Genomic DNA, 23048 nt, shown 5'->3' on the forward strand with positions numbered 1-23048 from the left:
GAGAGGTAACTGAGGGTCTGACCCATGAGTTATATTTTGTAGAAAGAGAATTGTCAGTTTGAACTTTATTCTGCTCTTCTCATGATAGCTGCAAGAGACATGTAAGACATTTGTGGCTAAGGTCATGAAGGTCAAAAATGTATCCACTAACACAAATGCATACTTAGCATGTGTAATTCTTTTTAGGATTTGTCATTATATGTTAAACCATGATAGTGAATTATGTGTTGAAGTTTGTATTATTGCTCTTTGTGGATGTACTTTTAATGTTCTGTTCCAGTGAAATCCTGACAAAACACAGCCTTCAAGGGAAAAGATATCGCCAATGTTTTATCTAATTGTGCCTGCAAGGGTTGTTTATTATTTATTAGAGGCATGTGACCATGCCAAAGGTGTCAGGGTTCTGAGTGAGAGAGGACCCAAATGAGTCAACCAGGGTGGTTGACAAGGCACAAGAAGGTAATTGAGGAGTGAAACTGTCCGGCAGGTCGCACAATGGGGAAACAGGCAGGTCAGGCAGGTGAGACAACATCCATTCGGATGCTGCTAGAATTATCTGTACTGTTAACATATCCAAAGCTGTAGAAATGACGTCAAATGATTATCCATATGACTAAGTGCTAGTGTTTCTGTATCCTAAGTTAGTTGGAGGCTGGATCCTTTTACTCATTTTTTACAGCCTATGGTAGTGTGGAGAATTTGTCTTCAGTAAACTCTTTGTCAGCTTCAACTTTGACGCCTGGTCTTCATTGAGCACAGCATACCGTTTTCTTTATGTGGTCTAACTGTTATTCCCCTACAAGACAGAGAAGAGGTGAGAGAGACAGTGGTAGGAGTGACTGAATCTGTGAATCTAGCAGTAGATATCCACCCACGCACCATTACGAAGCAGTCGCCCAGGCTTGTTTTCAGCGTTTGTAAGTATCCACATAACTGCTGACATGCTCAACTTCACCACATACATGTCATGCGACTCATGTAGATTATCTGTTTAAAATAGATATGGAAGGGTTGAAATTTTTAATGTTAAAGATGATTTTTAGTCTGAGATGGATCTATGTGCCACACGCTGACCTGTTATAATGTTTTTGTGTCTAAATGAGTCATGAGAAAATATGTAGAGACAGAAGCGAGACAACAGACTAGATTCAGTTCTTCTTATTTCCTGTGATCCGTTACCTGAAAGTGAAATCTGCACATAGCCTGAAATGAAACTAGGGCTGTAGTATGCTAACAAATGTTCAATAGTATGATGTATTCACACACCACCTTTAAATCTGAAAGGGAAAAAAAGGCTTCTTCAGGAACATTTCACACTTCATAAGTTGTAAAACATTTTCAGCTGATTAAACTTAGAAATGAAAGTTCACCTGCTGCCTTAAAAATGTGAGTTAACTCAACTAAACATAAGTTAACTCAACTTGAAGATAACCTTTGTTTCAACTCACAAATAGACAAGACAATGCATTACTTTAAGTTTCATCTAAAATAATCCATTGCTTTGACTATTTGTGAGTTGAAACAAAGGTTATCTTCAAGTTGAGTTAACTTATGTTTAGTTGAGTTAACTCACATTTTTAAGGCAGCAGGTGAACTTTCATTTCTAAGTTTAACCAGCTGAAAATGTTTAAACAAGACATATACTGAGTTTTATAGCAGCCAATTACTTTTTTACATTTACAATAAACTATGAAAAATACTAAATATGACACACAATATATTATGTGGGTACATGCATTCACCACACTGTCATTTGTTATCTGAATTATCTTAAAGTGGAGATCAACCACCAAATAACACCAGTATTTTGGGGTGTTACTATCACTGCCATTGGAAAAGGATAATGGAGTCGCCCAAAAAAGAAGGTGGTGTGATCAAAGCAAAGGGTCAGGGGTAATGCAATCAATTGTTTATGAATGGCAGATGTATAAGCATTCATCTCCTTACAATCACATTGTTCCATTAGCATTAATTACAAGATGATGATAAGGAAGATAACAAATGTTCTGTTTTACTGTTCTCAAATAACAGTGTCATTAAGTTCAAATCCATCATCAGAAACACTGAGTGGAAAGAATGACACAACCTTGCACAATCAATGCATCTGATGCAAGAATATCAAGAGCATCCGTTTGCATGAGGGTCTGCATGTGATTGTAAGACTATAGTTAAACCACAATGACACTCTGAAGATGACTATGTTATCATACATTAATGCTAATTCTAATTCTAAACTAAAAACCATTATAAACTGAACCTCTTTCAGTTGCTAGTGATCTTGTTGAAAAAATGATTTTAGCTGTTTGCTCAGTTTACTTAATTATAATGAGCTAAAGCGACACAAATTTTTTAATTTTTTTTTTTACTTAAAGGGTTAGTTCACCCAAAAATGAAAATTATGTCATTTATTGCTCACCCTCATGTCGTTCCACACCCGTAAGACCTTCATTCATCTTCGGAAAACACAAATCCAATGGCTCAGTGAGGCCTGCATTGCCAGCAAGACAATTAACACTTTCAATGCCCAGAAAGCTACTAAAGATGTATTTAAAACAGTTCATGTGACTACGGTTCAACCATAATGTTATGAAGCTACACGAATACTTTTTGTGCACCAAAAAAAAAACAGTTTGGCAGTTTGATACACGCTCCGAAACACTGATTCGAAACAAAAGATTCGTAAAGCTTCGAAGCTTCATGAAGCAGTGTTTTGAAATCGCCCATCACTAGATATTGTTGAATAAAGTTGTTATTTTGATTTTTTGGCGCACAAAAAGTATTCTCGTTGCTTCATAACATTAAGGTTAAACCACTGTAGTCACATGAACTGTTTTAAATACATATTTAGTGGCTTTCTGGGCATTGAAAGTGTTAATTGCTGGCAATGCAGGCCTCACTGAGCCATTGGATTTGTGTTCCGAAGATGAATGAAGGTCTTACGGGTGTGGAACGACATGAGGGTGAATAATTAATGACAGAAATTTAATTTTTGGGTGAACTAACCCTTTAAAGGATTAGTTCACTTTAAAATGAAAATTACCCCAAGATTTACTCACCCTCAAGCCATCCTAGGTGTATATGACTTTCTTCTTTCTGATGAACACAATCGGAGTTATATTAATAAATATCCTGACGCATCCAAGCTTTTTAATGGCAGTGAACGGGATCAACGAGTATGAAGCTAAAGAGACACATCGTATCTGAATACAGAAGGCGTATGACATAGCGTAAGCGTTTTAAACTGCAAGAGTTTTACACTTTCTTCATGAGTTGAATACGGAAGGCGGTCTGGTGGAAGTTAGACATTTTACTTTATAACTTGGTAAATATGGATATTTTTTTTACACAAACACATGACTTCGCTTTAGAAGGCCTTTTTTTAACCCCCGGAGCCATGTGGAGTACATTTATGATGGATGGATGCGCTTTCTTCAGCTTCATTGGTCCTTTCACTGCCATTATAAAGCTTAGATGCATAAGGATATTTATTAATATAACTCCGATTGTGTTTATCAGAAAGAAGAAAGTCATATACACCTAGAATGGCTTGAGGGTGAATAAAGTTTGGGGTAATTTTCATTTTAAAGTGAACTAATCCTTTAATTGTCATTTGCACTCAATTTTATTACACCAAATGAAATTAAAATTGTAAAATGTTAAGTTAACTTAATCCATTTTTGTTGGGACTGCAGAAATTATTTTTGTTGCATTGACTGAAACAGTTCCCAGCATGCTTTGCATAGGGCTGAATTAGGAGAGTAAGTTTTAAAATTAAGTGATATTTAATGTGTTTTTTTTTTTTTACTAAAAGGAAAGACCTGTTCATGTTTAATGTTCCGTTATGTTTGACATTTAAAAGAATTTCTGTTATGTTGCTTTTTGTGGTTACCATTGTGCTGAAGAGTAGAGCTTGTGGTTAGGCTGTGGGTGGCTACATGAAATACAATGATGTTACTCAATGAGCCATATCTGTACTAATGTCAGTGACAAGTAATATTTTTACTCGCTTATTCTCTTTACTTGTTTATTACTCATCTTTTCACCACAATTGAAACCAATAAAAAAATCTCATGCAACTCTGCATAGGGTACCAATTTGAGCAGCGACAGCACTAGTAAGATCAACAAGAGCGAATTATGTTCAGGGAACGCTCACAGAATACGTCAAATGAAATTGATGTGATCTTGTTGAATTAAGATGAGTTATACACATCAGTACAACTACCCTAGTTTAAGTTCAAATCAACCTATTCCTTCATTATGTGGAAATAATTTTATTAAGTTAGACCAACAAGCTATTTTTTTGTGTGTATAAAAAAATGTAACACAGTGGATTATAGACTGTTTTGCTCATGGAAAGAGACTAAAGACATAAACTGTGAAAATGGAAAAAGAAAGAGTGCTCATTCCGCAATGTGAAACAAAAGTGGGACTGCAATAACTTCAATGTTCACATATCATTATTTGTCTTTTTTCTTAGTTGTGATGTATGCGATAGCTGTAATGGAGTTTGCCTGAGGCTTTTATGCCATGATGACTCTCAGGATGTGGCATGAGATAGGGAAGCTCTCAGGCTACAAACTAACACAAGAATCTCACTGGTGTAAAAGTCAGAACTGTGTTAACTCGTGAAATTTGCATTTATGAGTCAGTTTACTTAGTATGCTGTTACCAAACATAACAGTGGAAATTCAGTAACCATATAAACATATTAGTTGTGCAGTGTAGAGACAGAGAGAGATTAAAGTGTGCTGAAAGGTGAGATGAAGTGTTCTTCATGTATTGATTTTGAATGAATTTAAGCTCAATATAAATAGCTAAATGTGCTACTATATGACTACATACAGTACAGTAGACTCTCCAATTTGTACAGTTAAATGGCCTAGGTAGGGGTAGGTGCAAAGTGCTAGAGGTCATCAGAAATGTTTTAGTGCCCCAAGTGCACTGAATGAACATAAAGCAGGAATGGAAAGGTAGAAACTGTTTTATTTTTCTTCAGAGCAGTGCTCAAAAACACTTTCTGCTGAACAAATAATGCATCAAAGTCCTATGTCTCCCTTGCACTGACTGACCCCTTCCAGGAGGTGATGAACTTGATGATTGCCTTCTAGAACTGGACCATCAAATCCTGTGCCAAATTGAATTTGCTCAGTTGTTGCCAAAAGTAAATCCTCCGTTGAGAGTCAGGGTTCGTCTTCCATTTAAGGCCCTGTAAGATTATGGTTTGCAAGACTTTGAAGGAGTCAGTTTTAGACACAGTCAAGTGACTGACAGAAGCAAAGGCTTTGGAGCTCAAACTGAAGTTCACAATCATCTCTACAGTCTTTAAAGCACCAGCTCTGATTTGGTGTGACTGAACCAAGAAGACTTAACATTTAGCTTCCTGGCTGTCTGTATGCAAATATGTTCCTATCTTTTGAATACAGTCTGTTTTCTTACACATCATCAAGACTTGTGAATATACAGTGGCCCTAAAAGTATTTAGACACTTTTAGACAAGTTTCTGTAAACAAATGATGTTAGAACTAACATTACTTTTCAGAGCTATAGCATGATAAAATGAAGGATACTTATATGTCAGTAAATCGTTTCCTATCAAATTACCCTAATGCCTGATAAAAACCTAAAGGAAATCAGTCTGTGAAATGATCTAGAACTGATGACGTTCTAGATCTTTCACTAAACTTGATAACACCGAATAAAGGCCTGTTTACACCAAGGACAATAACTATAACGGTAACTATAAAGTTTTAATAATTGTTCTAATTCCATAAGAATATGAAATTCCACACCACAACTACAATGATAACGACACAGAGGAACGATATCGTTGGATCATTTTTCCAGCTGATGAGCGTTAAAGCATTCAGAATCCACCTGACTTTAAAGACCTCGAGCATTTAAAATGGAAGATGACATAACTGCAGTGCACGCTTATAACAAACATCGTGCGTTGGTGTGGATACTAATATAGTTATTGTTATATTTAGGCTATCTTTATAGTTATTCTTGGTGTGAACAGCCTTTAAACACGCCCCCTCTTTGTACAGACATATTTGTACCTGTCAAGCTGAAGCAAGACAAACTCAGCATCTGCGTCCAAAATCGCATACTCTCTTGAGTAGGTACTTATTTTAAATGAGCACTTACTTTGCAAGTATGTTCTATATAGTATGAATGTATGTAGTATGAATGTAATCCAGTGTACTACATTCGCCGTGTTGTCACTATCATGTGACCAATCAGCATCAGTTGCGTCACTTCACTGTCATTCACAAATCCTCTACCGTTGCTTCATGGGACAGTAAAGTGTCCATCGTATGCACACTTCAGAGGTAGGAAGTAGTACTGCATCAGGTTACATTTGCCTACTGTTTTATGAGTATTGGGAATTTGGACATATTTCTTTTGTCGCATACTGTTTTTCGCTTAAAAAAAATTAAATGCGCATGTGCGACCTGAGCATACAAAGTATACGCGGTTACAAAAATCCGACGGTGCACGTACTCTTCCGATGATGAAATTCGCGTCACGCGCACTGTACGCTGACCCTGGCATACGTGTAAAAAGTGTATACTTATGGGTTTTATGATTGTCTAAACAAAATACTTTGGGCTTTATGATTGTCTAAACAAAACACAATTAAATAACATATTTCAAATCAGCAACAAAATCTGACATGAACTGTCCAATAAATTGTTTTTTTAGTGTTATAAAAGCTTATTTTTTAGGCTAGACCAGCCAATGCACATCTCAGCGTGAGACTCTGGTTTCTATGCGAACCGGAGTTTCAAATGGCAACTGCAATGATTTTACCAACTGCTGATTGGCTCTTTTACTTAGTAGGCGGGGCGTATTCCACCATATTGTGTGTTGCAGTTTCTCCCATTTATAAGTAATAGGAGTGAACCAGCTTTCTATATCTGTGGTCATTGGTTTATATAAATATTTAAAAAAATCAATATAAATATATATATCAATATAAAAAAAATTTGTGATTTGACATTGACCTCCCTCTAATGCCAATATAGTCAGTTGTTTAACTAACCTCCTGAAATTCCAAAAGAATAGCATCACCCTAATATCTGTTGAGTGGTTATGTACAATGCATCTTCAATATCTTTCCAGTTATTTCATTTTGTCAAGGAATCAAAAATGTTTGACTACAGAAACATTAAAAGACTGAATTCCTTAAGATTTTATGAATAAACCAGCAGTTCTCTATTTTTTTTTTTTTTTTTTAAATAGAGCTCCACCAGGTGCCCTTGACAGTGATGAGCACCAGGTGGCAGTTTCACTGGTTGTCTTAGCAATTCTCTGGAGAAGGACTGCTTTATGAGATCATAAACTCATAACTCCATATATAACAGATACACAGACGGATAAATTAAATGGTCTCTGTCTCACACTGAGTTGCCTTTCAGATTAGTACTGAGGAATGTCAATATTCCTCAGTACTAATCTGATGTCAGTTGTCTTGTAAGCTCAGTAAAATGGACATAACAGTAAAATGGATTTATTTGTTTAAAAGATTAGTGACCAGCAAAAAAATTTAAATAGAAATGTTTATGTTAACATAAATATACAAGCTGACATGGAATTTCATATCAGATTATTTGACAGGAAATATGTTAAATGCAGTTTTACTTTTGTTTTGTGATTTATGTATGAAACTGAAAGTTCAAACAAGTAAAACCCTGCCTGGGGTGATCCTTGTCCACGTGGCATGTGTTTTACATTTCAGACTGTGAAACTCAAAAAATCGGTTACTTTAAGCACACAGATTCATGACATCCTCTATCTGCTGACTTTCAGTTCCTTCAGTGTAATTCCATCAGAGGACTTTCCATCTTCCTGTGTAGCATAGCCAGATTTCAGTACAAACATCATGATGGTTAGGACTTTACCAACTACCTTAGCTTTTACACACATATAAAAAAAAATTGTATGCTCAGGAGGTCTCATCCAGAAGGGTGGGGGTGGAAAATGAGCTTATCATACAAAAGCACATGAAATATGGAGAGAGACCAAAAAAAAAAAAAAGGTGTACAGCAACACATTGAAAGATGTGAAAGAATTTAATTCACACTAGCCAGACCCAGTCACACAGCGACTGACAGGCCACAATAAGAGACTTTGTCACTACACATTATTTCATTTCATCAAGAAGAAAGACACTAAGCAAAAGCAAGACATATTGAATAAAATGAAAACCCCCAGAGCACCATTGCAGTGTTTGTCCTTGTTTGAAATATATTGAGAGAAACAGGCCAGGAAACTTGGGAATCATCCAATCAACCAATCACACACAAATCAACTAATTTTCATTAGCTGTTCAAACATGGCCTGTATCTGAAAGAAAAGGTCTTATTTAGTGTGCTGAACAGACGTCTCAAGGTCAGTACACTATTTGGCAAGCAATTACTTCAAGTTTTTTTTTTTTTTTTTTTTTTAGTCTTCTAGAGCAGGGTTTTTTTTTAAGTGGGGTCCAGGGGCCACGAGGCAGTTAAAAAAAAAAAAGATAAACAGATGAATAAATAAAAATTAGATTAAAACATGTAAATGAGGGAATAAATAAATTCCTCGCATGAAGATAATAATAGCTGGGGGTCTGTGGCATCTAAAAGACTAAAAACCCCTGTAAAGCATGACTGGGGCGACTAGTGAGTGTTGTAGCATATTTTGTTTAAACAACTTTTTTGTGCTTTGTGTCTCAGAGTTTAATATAATATTCCCATTTTCACATGCATCAGATGAAAGTAGTTCAAAGTGAAGTATACCGCTAAAGGAATAAAAGAATAATAATTTTAAAAAACATTAATGTCAAGTACAAAGTTGTTACTTTAATAATTTGCCCTTTGTGCTCTTGTTATATACAGCTCTGGGATTGAATTACATTTAAGTGTATCGAACAAAACAAATGACCAACTGCTCAAAATATTTTAGAGGCTTAGATTAAAAACATAATTTAACTTCTAATGGTAAAATGTTTGATTTTAAATCCACTATTGTTTTATAAAAAATTCTATTCAGTTCTATAGTTCTATACAGTATTTAATGCAACTACATCAGAAGTAACGGCAATTAAAGTGAATTTTTATTGTTCACTTTACAATAAAAATTACCCCAAGATTTACTCACCCTCAAGCCATCCTAGGTGTATATGACTCTTCTTTCTAATGAACACAATTGGAGTTATATTAAAGGTGCAATGTGTAAGATTTTTGCAGTAAAATATCCAAAAACCACTAGGCCAGTGTTATATATTTTGTTCACTTGAGTACTTACAATATCCCAAATGTTTCCAACTATTTGTAAATCGTGAGAAAATTGCAATTTTAACTAAGGCTCCGGGAGGAGTCGCCTGTCAATTGCGTCATACCCGCGTTACCCTCGGTTTCCGGTTTTATTTTGTAGAAACCATGGAAACACCAAAGACGCTTTAATATATTACACATTTTAATAGACAAGGGAACAACTGTTTTGATATATTTATAGACAATTGTTGTTATATAGCTCAACACCTTTAGTCTCATTGTTTAAATCTAATTTTCTTGATTTTTTGCGAGTACCATGCTTTACCATGCCTCAGAGAAAAACACTATTTTGTCAAGTAGCTAACATAGCATAATCAGATGTAGCTTTATTTTTAGTAACAGTAATACAGAATTTTCTCCATTTTACAATACGTTTTAAAATGAATTGCATGCCATTTATCAACACAAGCCATCCAGTATTTAATGTTATTCTAAAATCGATCTATCTTACTGCAGTGTGTCTCAAACAAGTGTCTCACAGCAGCCACTGAGAGAACATACAGAGTAACATTATAACATCATTTTCAACACTCTCAAATGTGTCTAATATGATAAAAAGAGCTGCGTTACCTCATACTCATGACCGGAAAAGCGGAAGCAGCGCCGGCAACTGTGCACAATAAAAGTTCCGCTGCTTGTGAGGCGTGTGTTGCGCCATCACTCCAGCGGCCTCGTTCAACTCCCACAACACTCGGTCCTGCTCTGCTTCATACTACAGTAACGTTAATAATCACATCCATGAACATGATTTCTTCCCGAGTCCTATCCCTATTCTTTTGCACTGTCCGTTGAGGTGAAGACCACATGTCCCAAGATTCCGCGCTTAAACTTGGCATCATCAAGCTACACCTTTGTTTTGAATAAGCCTCTAGCGACCTCTAGCGGACAGAAATCCTACATACTGCACCTTTAATAAATATCCTGATGCAACCAAGCTTTATAATGGCAGTGAACAGACCATAATGGATCATAAACGTACTCCACACGGCTCCGGGGGTTAAAAAAGGCCTTCTAAAGGTGAAGCGATGCGTTTGTGTAAGAAAAATATCCATATTTAACAAGTTATAAAGTAAAATATCTAGCTTCCGCCAGACCGCATTCCATATTCAACTTATGAAGAAAGTGTAACATCTCTTGCAGTTCAAAACGCTTACACTACGTCCTACGCCTTTTGTATTCAACTTGCGAATGGAGGCTAGATATTTTACTTTATAACCTGTTATATATAGATATTTTTCTTACACAAATGCATCGCTTCGCTTCAGAAGGCCTTTATTAACCCCTCAGAGCCGTGTGGAGTATGGTTATGAGGGATGGATGCACTATCTTCAGCTTCATACTCATTGGTCCCATTTACTGCCTTTATAAAGCTTGGACGCGTCAGGATATTTATTAATATAACTCTGATTGTGTTCATCAGAAAGAAGAAAGTCATACACCTAGGATGGCTTGAGGGTGAGTAAAGCTTGGGGTAACTTTCATTTTAAAGTAAACTAATCCTTTAAATTTCAGAAATTAAGGGCAATCCCTTAGTTGACTTTTTCAAGAGAAAAGTAATTAAATGACAGTAATTACTTAGTAATGCATTACACCCAACACTATGAAATAATGGTGTAAAATTGGAGCTATGAATTCACATTCAAAGTGACCTTGATCAGAGGTATTGCAGTGCTCTTTAAATGAGGAGAACTAACATTTTGAATTTATAAATGTGACAGAATGTATTAGTAGGCCCGACTTATAGTATATGAGAATATCATGCATTTAACATACATCATGCAGCTCTTGTTTTCTGTTAGATAAAATGAAATCGTCATGTCTACTTTCTTTTATAATCTCTCAAGCCTTTTAGAAATGACAGGCATTTACACTAAATCCACTCTAATCCCATGAAACACTGGAAGCATATGATGGGACATTCAGCATTAACACATGACGGCATATGTGTCCCTGCCGCTTACACACTTCAAAGAAATTATTCTGTGCAGTTCCCTTAAAACCATTTGTTTATTTTGATCAAAAACACACTTTTTCATATAGCTGATTCTACATGTTCAAAACCACCCACATGAAGATGCCACAGTATTGGCCAGTATCTGCTAAAAAGCTCCCAAAAGCTTTAAATGAATAGCAGAGTATTCCGGGAACAAGCATTTTCAAAATGAATGCATGTCTTCTCTAGGGTTTTGAAATTCAAGACCGCTTTATAGACAAAACTGACAGTAAATTGCACTTCTCTTTGGAGAAGGCCCACTGAAGGCCTCTGATCTGGCCAGATCAGGAGACAAGGTGTTGAAGCAAGTGTTGTCATGGGCTCTGGTTGCTTTAGTGATCTGGCTTACATGGAATAGCTTATCTCAATCCTCTGTGTTTCCAGGAACACGTTGTCACCATTTAGTCCTTGCTGGGCAACTACTAGAGAAACAAAGAGAGCAGAGTTTCATTTAGATATAAATGTCATAGCAGTTTATACGCTTAATTATGAGTTTAAAATATTTATCTTTATATATAAAAGTCAAGTATAGTTTAAAGAAAAGCAGAAACAAGTGTATAATCAATACGCCACAAATCTTTACGATTGTGCGTACCTTGTATTGAACCAAGAATGTTCTTTTAAAAGGATTTTTCCTGAAAACTATAGAGACTCTGTACACACACAATTCATTACTCTACTTCATTAGAAAAGGATGGCAATGACCGTCAAAGATGTTTAAAGATGTTATGTTTTATGTATGTCATGAATGTAACCACTTCCTCTATATAGGCATCAGAAAAATAGGTCATGTGCACGTTTTGCTTAAATTGTTGCATAGAGGATGACCTGGCTTGCATTTCAAAGGTTAGTTCACCAAAAAATAAAAAACTTGTCATCAATTACTCACCCTCATGTCGTTCCAAACCCGTAAGGCTTTCATTCATCTTTGAAACACAAATTAAGTTTTTTTAAATGAAATCTGAGAGATTTCTGTCCCTCCATTGACAGTCTACGCAACTACCACTTTGTTGCTTCAAAAAGTTCATAAAGAGATCGTAAAACGAATCCATATGAATCGAGAGATTTAGTCCAAATTTTCTGAAGAGACTATCACTTTATATGATAAACAGACAGATAATTTAGTCTTCTATTCACATATAAACATTCATCAGCAAACAATAATGAGTTTGGTTCCAAAATCAGTATTGTATCTGTTCGGTATTGAAAAGTCATTTATTAATTTTGCGCAAAATGCGATATCCGTCGTGTTATTCTGTCATGTTTCTCCCTTTCTTTCCAAAACGCGACAAACGCCAGTCTTCTTTCTCTGCAGAATGCGATATATCAGCTCAACCAATCACGGCGCACCATTCCACGCACTGTAAACAGTAATGGCGGCGCTCTGAATACACCCGGCATCCTAGTTTTCCTTATCTGCTTTGTACTTTGTGATCAACAAAAACAGAAAAATGAATAATTTTGACGGCAATGATGAACCTGTGGTGGTTTCTGCGGTGGGGAAGAAACATAAGTCATCGAAATGTAATCATTTACGTGAGGAGATTAAGAAGATAAGGCACTCGAGTCGGGAGGAGGAAAAATGCCGGCTGTTGCTTGTTCCACAACAGCATCAAACTTTTGTCACGGTCCCCAAAACTGAATCATGGATACCAATGTACTCTGTAAATGTGTTTATTTTAACCGTGCGGTAGCGCCAGATACTCTTTAATTGGTAATGACAAACGGAGACATAATTCATTTATAACATTAACAAGATTACTTTTGAATTCATTTTGGGAGGGACGCTGAATGTATTTTTAGTCAAATGCCTGTATATAAGATTAGTATTGGCAAAGTTCAGAGGCTGTCATATATGTGAATCAACTTACTTTGTTGTGTATTTTCAATATGAAAAATAACTTTTATATTGATGGATTAATTGCATTTTGAAAAAAAAAAAAAAAGTGTCATGGATTTATTGCATTTTGGGGAAAAAATAAACCGTTTTTATAATAAACCTTTTAAAATCAAAATGTAGATTTTAATTTTTAATGTTTTTATAACCAAAAGATGTGAAAGTTTGAAACAGAAAATAGTGGTTTTCATTTTGCCACTTTCTTGGTAAAGAAAACACCTTTTTACTCAAATTAATCAAAATGGAGTTATAGCGTTTTGGAACCAAACTCTTGGCTCAACCGAACCTGCTTGACGTGCGAGAACAAACCTCATTGGTTCATGCTGAAGCTCAAACGTGCTGCTCAACACACGAGAATGAACCTCATTGGTTTTCGCACATCAAGCAAGCATGCTTGAGCTTCCATTTACCATCTTATCTATGTGTTGATGAATGTTTATATGTAAATAAAAGCCGAAATTAAATGTGTTCATCATATAAAGCTATCGTATCTCTTCAGAAAATGTGATTCAGATAAAGGTCCAGAGTGTAATATTTAGGAGGACCTTATGTATACCTTAGAATGGGCCATTTCTATCTACATACACCGCGGGTCCCCTTACATGTTAAGTCGCCATTTTGCGCCGGAATGTTTCTACAGCAGCCCTAAATGGACAAACTGCCCTACAGAGCGCGTTTCGTCACTATGTTGTTGTTCTTCTTCTTCACTGCTGCATTAAGAGGCAGCTTGCATTGTCACTACATTAAATACATACAAAGAAGAAGTAGTAGTAGTAGTCGTCCATACTTTATTAGAGACCGTTCTTTGTTAGCAGTATGAAGAAACCTCATTGCTTGACTGGCTACTCTCTGCTCTCTCAGACGACGACATATTTGTCCTGTGTCGGCCACTGTAGCTTCTCTGTGTTCTTTGAAAGGGAGGGGTGAGCGCCCTTGGTTGCAGTTCGCAACCTTACCGCTAGATGCCGCTAAAATTTACACACTGCACCTTTAAAAATTTTAACTGGTAATGTCTGCTGACATGTCAAGATGTTTGAGGCTAAATTTCAAAGCTTTAAGCTGAACATTTCCTTTAAAAAAACAAAAAAGAGCAAAACGGTACTTTTGCTTTCTGTTTACACCAGAGAAGGAAACCATCTATGTTGAAATCCCCAGCAATATCATGTTCAGCAGTCCAGTGCTGATATTATGTGTTGCTCCAACTTTTACATCATCATGAATAAAAAGAGATTATAGCTGTTTCAACCACTGTGCTTTCTGGAGGCAGCTGAGGTTCAGGAGCAGCTCTGTGGAGCAGAAGGAATGTTACTTTGGGGACTTGGCTCTTACCAGCAATGTCTCTGAATAATGCACAGGCCTAGAGAGGAGGGGAGATAAAGCAGACAGGAGGCCTAGGCCACAAAAGTGCCTCTGTCATTCAGTTACCTCCTGAATAAAACACAGTCAGAACCACTTCAGTGAGAAGCAACTAGCAAGGAAATAAAGAAAGGAAGACAGAGAAAGTGGACAAAGCTAACTGACCAAAAACACAATGACAACAATAAAATATAGTGGAGGTCCAATATATGTGTGTGTTTTATATAACAAATATGAATTAATTATTAGCACAACAATTTGAGTCAAAGTTGAATACATGTTTGAAGTTTACATACATTTTATGTTCAAACGGTGAATGGGGGAGTGTTTGTGTAACCTGTTTGAAAACCATAATTATTTTTGCAATTTCATTTTGTGATTCTATGGTGCACACGTTAAATTACACACTTCAGCTTTAGCATCAGATGAATCAATAATCACAGCGCACAATAACTTGCATTACCCTGGTTAATCAAACAGAGCGGACTTGATAAAGGCACATTATGGATGCCTATTACAGTAAATGGATCTAATTTCATGCATTGACTTTTTCAGACAGAATTATATTGACAATTGTGCATGCCACTTCATGAGGTAATTCAAAAAACAGAGGTTTAAATTTATTATATTGTTATGTACAGTACTAAGTAGAATCAAGGGTCAGCTTTAGCCATGTTTATATACATTAATATTATTCGATGATTCATACTGTGGTCATCCATTTGAATTTTGTTTTGTTACTGAGAAATCATACAAAAGCAGAAGTCAGTAGGTTTGTTGAAAACACTGAAGAACTGTTAACTGTATGTAGGCTAAGTGTCCTTTTGACCTGAAGTGACTGCATTGTTTTTCTTTGCAACATGGCTTGTGAGGGCAAGGAAGTGTCTGAAATCATGTGGAAAGGCAAGTCAACAATCATGTAGATGTTTCTGCACACTTCTGCTCTGAACACACATGGTAGTATCCAGTGACAGCTGGTCGCGTGCTTTCTGAGCCTGCGAGTGCAGAGAATGTGAAAGGGCTTTGAACACTTGTAAACATCACCTTCACAGATCATCTAATCGGTCTTGCTGTTGGTTTGTGCGAGGGCAACAAACTGTTTTCACCATCTGCTAAACCAGACTATTCTTTGTTTTCATCCTTTCTTCTTTTTTAGATTATATGTATTTTAGATTATATTGCTTGTTTTATTTTATTTTATTTTAGTTTTTTTGTAAAAAATTTTAATATGATAAAAAAGGAGGAAAATGTGAGTAGTGCTTGATGGCAAAAATCATTGCTACAATGCAAGGGCGTTTGGAGGTGAGTGATTTTTAGCATTTTTTTGTAAAATGAAAATTTTAGCAAGGAATTGCTAATTGGTTGCTACAGTGGCCCTGGTGAAAACTGATATTCCAGTCTCTAATGCCCCTATTATGCTATTTAAACTAAAGGTTCTTCATTTTGTTTTGGAGGTCTACTATATTTACATGCATCCATGGTCAAAAAACACTTTAATTTTCTCATAATAAACATTGCACATGACCTCATTTCTCAAAGAGTCTGAAAACGGTTTGGTCGAAGATTCAGTCTCTCTAAACCCCTCCTTTCCACCAGATTACTCTGCTCTGATTGGTCAGACGGCCCAGTCTGTTGTGATTGGTCTACTGCAGTGTGTGTAAACGAAACGCCTATGAGCATATGTGACCCTGGACCACAAAACCAGTCATAAGTCGCACGGGTATATTTGTAGCAATAGCCAACAATAAATTGTATGGGTCAAAATTAACGATATTTCTTTTATGCCAAAAATCATTAGGATATCAAGTAAAGATCATGTTCCATGAAGATATTTTGTAAATTTCCTACTGTAATTTTGTGAGTGGATATGCATTGCTAAGGACTTCACTTTAAAGGCGATTTTCTCAATATTTAGATTTTTTTGCACCCTCAGATTCCAGATTTTCAAATAGTTGTATCTCGGCCAAATATTGTCCTATCCTAACAAACCATACATCAATGGAAAGCGTATTTATAAATAAATCTCAATTGTAAAAAATTGACCCTTATGACTGGTTTTGTGGTCCAGGGTCACATATCTGAATTTCAGCTCCGGATACTTGGCTTCCTCAGCTCTTGGTACACAAGCTGCGTCTCATGGTGCATTCAAGTCCTCCTGGGAAGTTCGTATTTACGAGGTGGGAAGTCGTGTTTATGACGGTAGGTGCGTTCAAGTCACTTTCGTCTTAGTAAGATGGTGGTGTATCTTCTCTTAATTCATTACACAAAAATACAGCACTTCTAATTCTAGAAAATGAAGAACAAAGACTGTGCATCAGGTGTGTTTTGCTTTTTTATGTTTTTATTAATTTATGAGGCCACTGTAAACTTTATCGTTACATATTATATTGTTATCTTATAATGCTATCATATTTTGTGCAGGGAATTAGCTTACTTCGTTGTAAATAGAAAAGCCTGACAATATCACTGCTAAATACTATAAGAGTTGTGGTATTCCGCCATGTTTCTCACTGACACGCCCACAAATCGTACAGATCGGGGCTTAACGAAAATCCCGAGCTTCCCACTCGTGCTTACGACATTGTGGTGGCGTTCATGTGCGTTCAGCTCGTAAATACGATATTTCCGACATGACTTGAACTCATTTCGGAGCCTGTGTGCGTCGCCTTTAAAGCAAAGACGTCTTATTTAAGAAAAGTAACCGTAATAAAACAGACTGTTATTCCTCGTGAGGTGTAAAATACTGTAATTTCTTTATTACTTCTTAATATTAAAAAAAAAACATAATAGAGGCACTGCTATACTATTTTGCATGTTTTCAAGTACGCCAGGAGATAGTCTGACAAGAGAAGTGCACGTCTTCTCAACGAGCTGTATGATATGTAGGCCTACCTTTGAAATCTGTGTATATATACACCACCATTCAAAATTTTGAAGTAAGATTTTAAAAAAAAATTAACACTTTTATTTAGCAAGGACATATTAAAATGATCAAACGTGACAGTAAAGACATTTATAATGTTACAAAAGTATTTCAAATAAATGCTGTTCTTTTTAACTTTCGATTCATCAAAGAATCCTGAAAAAAAATGCATCTTGGTTTTCACAAAAATATTAAGCGGCACAGCTGTTTTCAACATGTTTCTTTTGCACCAAATCAGCAAATTAGAATGATTTCTGAAAGATCATGTGACACTGAAGACTGGAGTAATGATGCTGAAAATTCATCTTTGCCATCACAAGAATACATTACATTTTAAATATTTCACAACTTCACTGTTTTTTTTAATATAATTGATGCAGCTTTGTTGAGCAAAAGAGACCTTAAAAAAAAAAAAAAAAAAGTATATATATAACATCTCACAGACCCCAAAATTTTGAAATGCAGTAGGTTATATATAAAATATGAGGAATGGTCAAGATGATGCTAAAATAATCAACATTGTTCTGTATTTCCCCTTTCGTCCCTCACAAACTGAAATACAGACTAGATTTAGATGTGAATAATTTGTTTCTCTTTTTCAGAGAGAGTGGCTTTGATCTCACTTATGGCCTTAGTTCCACCTGGAGTTAAACGTCACAGTCCTAACACACCAGTCAAACTGAAGTGTGTGTGATTGGATATCTCCTCTCTCGCTCACTTGCTCTCTCTCGTACTCTCTCACACACACATACACCACCCTCATATTTCTCATCTCTGTCTTCTATAATCTGTTTTGACAAACCCTCAGGGTCACCACTGCATCTTACAAGTATATAATTAATTCAGTTGTTTCTGTTTGATTATTAACTATTCATTTTCTCGCTGATTTCTATGTTCAAGTAGATTTTAAAAGGATACGGACGGACATGTGCCCATGGTACAAATTCCTCATAGTGTTTAATCACTAATGGATTATGTGTTTGGTCAGATTAGCATTAGCATAAAGCTGCATAAACGCAGCTGCGTTGCCACCTTGGCTGTTCAAACCGAGGCTACCAGTTCATTTGATTAATCCCGGCTCTCAACTTTATTAATAACAAGATCATGACTGACCTCGCAGCTGCAGTCATTGATGGCTATTTTAAATCCTACATCATGTGCTCTTTGACCCTCAGGCCAGTGATTTCGTGGCCCTGTGATGCTTACATGACGTACTGTAACAGATTAGGGATTTGAGTCCATAGAGTCCAAATTGAAAATATTTATCAACATGTCATTATGTGATTTGTAAATAATGACCGGATTCCGACATTTTGATTTCCGACATTTGATGTTTTAAAAGCTGATGGTATTTATTTATTTATTAATATTTTGACATTATAACTCATTATAACAGACAACTTGACTTTTGTTCTTTATTGTTTTATCTTATTTTATTATTTTATTTCACAAATTAGGGTGGTTTAATGAACCACTTAGGGGAAAAAATACATAAAAATGTATTACTTTCACAACATGATAGGAAAATCACCATGCTAAGATTTGAACAAGCTTCTTCCTACTCTGAACTTTGACTTTGAAAGGAGATTTCCTCAAATTTTTGTATTTTTAAAATAAATTTTTAACATGGATAACACTGATGTTAAATAGGATTAATGGAATAAAGACTTTTTTAGGCACCTGAAAATTCAAATAAGGTATTTTTTTTTTTTAAATGCGTGCAAAAAAATATAGAAATATAGTCAAATTATTTCATATATTATTTCATAGACTGCTAAAGTGATGTCTTTTGCATGAAATTTCTTGACTGTTTGTCACTGAAAATTTAAGGGACAGGTTTGTCATCATATATTGATAACGACTTAGCTGTAATTTCGTAAATTCAACCTTGGCCACATGACATTTAAAGTGATAGTTCACCAAAAAATGAAAATTCTGTCATCATTTATACACCCTCATGTTGTTCCAAACCTGTGTGAGTTTCTTTCCTCTGCTGAACACAAAAGAAGATATTTTGAAGAATGTTGGTAACCAGACAGTTGACGGTAGCCTTTGACTTCCATAGTAAGAAAAAATATATACTATGGAAGTCAATGGCTACCGTCAACTGTTTGGTTACCAACATTCTTCAAAAATTTCATTTTTGGGTGAACTATCCTTTTAAGTACAGTAAAAGATGTAATTACAGATATGTAGATGCAGTTTGACCATGCAATTCAAGTAGAGCACTAATATTAGTACTGCCAATATTTCTGTTTGCTGTGAGGAGTCAATATCTTGACTGTGATTTATCTCAGAAGCGGAAGAAGAGAGTACAATAAATGCTCTTGTGAAGTTGCAGGATTACTTCAGGAGATGGAGAAAATTGATACTAAGATGGAAATAGCTGAAAAACAACATACAGCTTGATCCATATTGAGTCTAATTAAACTACTCAGAAAATATTAATTTGTAAATGCCTAGCAACTAAAAAGTCTTGCCTAAAATGGCTAGCAAATGCTCCTTTAACTAGTTACTACACACAAAAACACAGACCTACCTCCCACATGACAACAAACCTGACAGATGTGTGCATCCTCATGCAAATCAAATACTTCCTTCTTCCTCTAGCACTAATTAAAATGTGCCTACTGGAATGTGATACATGGGAACAATTACTTACTGCTTCTGATGTTGACTCCTGAAATTAATGCTGAAACTTAATTCATTAACCACAGGATGTGCATGGGATTTCTCTAAACGAGTCCCTTTAAATGACTTGTGGTGACATAGCTTGAAAGTGAGGAAGTAAGTCATCATGAAGGCCTATGACCTGTTTAGCGTATACAGATGCTGACCAGTGATTTTAATTTTGCTTGCGTCAGCTACTAATCATGTTTAACTGAATCAGGCTTTGACCTGAATGACTACGGAAGCATTTATAATGTCTGTCACCATGGATTTAATGCCTATAGAGAAATGTTTTTCCTGTTTTTCTCAAGAATAGGTTAATTGAAAATTATAGTAATGCAGCCATCTGTTTTCATTTTGAGTTTTGTATCACCCCAACTCTTTAGTAACCTTGGTAGATTTTGGATTTCATACACATCTATGTGTGTATATGTGAATTTTTATTTACTTTTTGCTTGATACTGAACTTTGCTGAGTGATCATAAGGAACTACAGAAACAGATTCCATAATACATGTGCTGTTTTATCAGATCTGTTGAAATGATTACTGTGTTGCATGAGTAATGAGAGGTAGAGAGATAAAAATACTGCAGATCTGGATTATGGGTCCCCCTGCTGGTTAGTTAAGGATAAAGCAATTTTGCTTATTTTATGTTATTTTATTTTATTTTTATGAAAGGAAAACCCCGCTGTTAGAAAAAGGTAGAGCATTTCTGTTTATTTTTATTTTATTATTTGTATATGTATGTGTGATTTTAATAATTTGACAAAGTAAAGCTTCTTTTACCATGCCAATAAAGCTCAGAAAGGATGGATGGATGGATGGATAGATAGATAGATAGATAGATAGATAGATAGATAGATAGATAGATAGATAGATAGATAGATAGATAGATAGATGGATGGATGGATGGATGGATAGATGGATAGATAGATACATCCATAGATGGATGGATGGATGCATGCATAGATAGATAGATAGATAGATAGATAGATAGATAGATAGATAGAGACACAAACAGCAGACCACCTGTTCAGGTGGATATAATGTATGTATTTGTAAATATTTCACCTCTTGAAGACGAGCAGTTTTTTTTTTTCTTTTTTTTTTTCTAAACAACAACCTTAACATCATGAATGACAATTCAAAATCCACACAAAACCCCTCACATCTGCCCAGCACACTCTCCTGTGCAGGTTGTGTTTGGTCATTGTGCTGTTTGGCGTGACAGTGTGGCATTATTCTAGGCTTTGTGTGGGTCTGTATTGTTCTCCTGTGGGATCCTTTGTTGAGTGAGGGGGTATAGTGGTGATGCTGCAGGGCATTGCTTTATGCTGACTCTGACCTGTGGGAATGGCAGGGACCAATATGGCCCTATGACTAGGCCACAGAGAGAGAGAGGAGGAGACGGAGAGAGGATCAGCATCAGCAACGCCAATCCAGTCTTGCCAATCCCAAGAGAGCATCGATTTGGAAATGGACTAAAATACTTCTGGATTAAAGACTCATCTGTTCAAGTCCAAGTGTAGTCATGCAGGAGAACCCAGGCTCTATAGGTGTGGATGGAGGATACGCTAGCAATGTACCTGCCTTCCTCACTAAACTCTGGACTCTTGTGGAGGACCCAGAGACCAATCATCTGATTTGCTGGAGTACTGTGAGTACATCCCATTTGATTGATACATATTATATAATAAATTGTGTAGATCTGAAACAGAAAGAAAATCAGGAAGAAACCCAATGTTGCCATTTAATTAAAGAAATTTTGTTGGACTGTTGTGGGTCTTTTAGTAGATAGCCAGAGCAACACATTTAAAAGTTTAAATGTAAGTCAGGGATTTTCAAACATTTAATGCCAAGGACCTCCAAATATGATGATCCCTTGCAATGAAATGGCAGCTATGTATTCAAAGCTATGCTTTATTGGCCTGTATACAGACCCTTTTATATTTTTTTGTGAAAAATAGTAAGCCTAAACATGCTGTTTACTAAATAAAATATTTGGAATTTGTCATTTTCTACAGCTAAAAGAAATTACTAAAATATTGGAATATATTTACTTAGTTGACAGTGGTATCTGTTTTAAAATAAATATCTTCCCTACCCCAAATTGCAATATCAGAGTATATATATATATATATATATATATATCAGCATTCTCTGAGCACCCCAATGGGGCTGTATAGAGAGATCTAGGGGGTCAATTGGGATATTTAAAAGAATTTTGATAGAAAAACTATATATGAAATATTTAAATGTATGAAAATATTTGTCTGATATTGACATTTGGGGTAAAAAAGATACTGGTAACTAAGCAAATATTTTCCAATATTTTGATCATTTGTTTTAGCTGTGGTAAATTGGAGAGAAATTTTCAAATAAAAAGTATATTTTACAACGTGCATTTTAACCGTTTATATTAACGTCTTGTGTAAATATGGCGTATTATTCTTCATAATGGAAATATGTTAATAAGCGTTGAACTTTGAGGTAATGTGCTGCTGAAGTTTTAAAAGAAGACTGAAGATGGATTTATTACTATTATTATTGATGATCTTGCTTAGGTCATCAGAATGATTAAAAAAACAATATTTTCTATATTCATTCTGTTTATACAGGCTATTCATACTGCATCTGTATGAAAATATTTAAAGTTCATTTAAATGAACATCAATGAAAGGTCCAATCAAAAGCTAATAAAAAATTATTGACTGAACTCAGAACCACAAAAATCATTGCCAAACTCTTTAATATAATTCATTTGCATCAATACTTTGAGACTGCATAATGATTATATTCATAATCTTCTGGTGAAAATGCCTTTTTCCATCTCTATATCTCTATATATAGTTTAATTGACATAAATTTGGCAATGAATCATCAGTACTGCAC

At 35.6% G+C, this 23048-nt stretch overlaps 1 protein-coding gene across 2 annotated transcripts in view; it reads left to right on the forward strand.

Annotated features, from left to right (window-relative positions):
- Window positions 1-15: 15 nt before the first annotated feature.
- hsf4 (heat shock transcription factor 4) overlaps window positions 16-23048 on the forward strand; it is a 31600-nt gene continuing 8567 nt past the window's right edge. Inside the window, exons 1-2 of one of the 2 annotated variants that reach the window (XM_051869505.1) lie at window positions 16-917; window positions 21517-21813. In XM_051869505.1, coding sequence (XP_051725465.1) covers window positions 21688-21813 — 126 coding nt within the window. In that variant the 5' untranslated portion in view covers window positions 16-917; window positions 21517-21687. Of the gene's footprint in view, window positions 918-19572; window positions 21814-23048 lie in introns of those variants that run through there. The other variant, XM_051869504.1, reaches the window with a different exon arrangement.

This window comes from Ctenopharyngodon idella, chromosome 18 (assembly GCF_019924925.1).
Source record: "Ctenopharyngodon idella isolate HZGC_01 chromosome 18, HZGC01, whole genome shotgun sequence".
NCBI classification, from domain to species: Eukaryota; Metazoa; Chordata; class Actinopteri; order Cypriniformes; family Xenocyprididae; genus Ctenopharyngodon; species Ctenopharyngodon idella.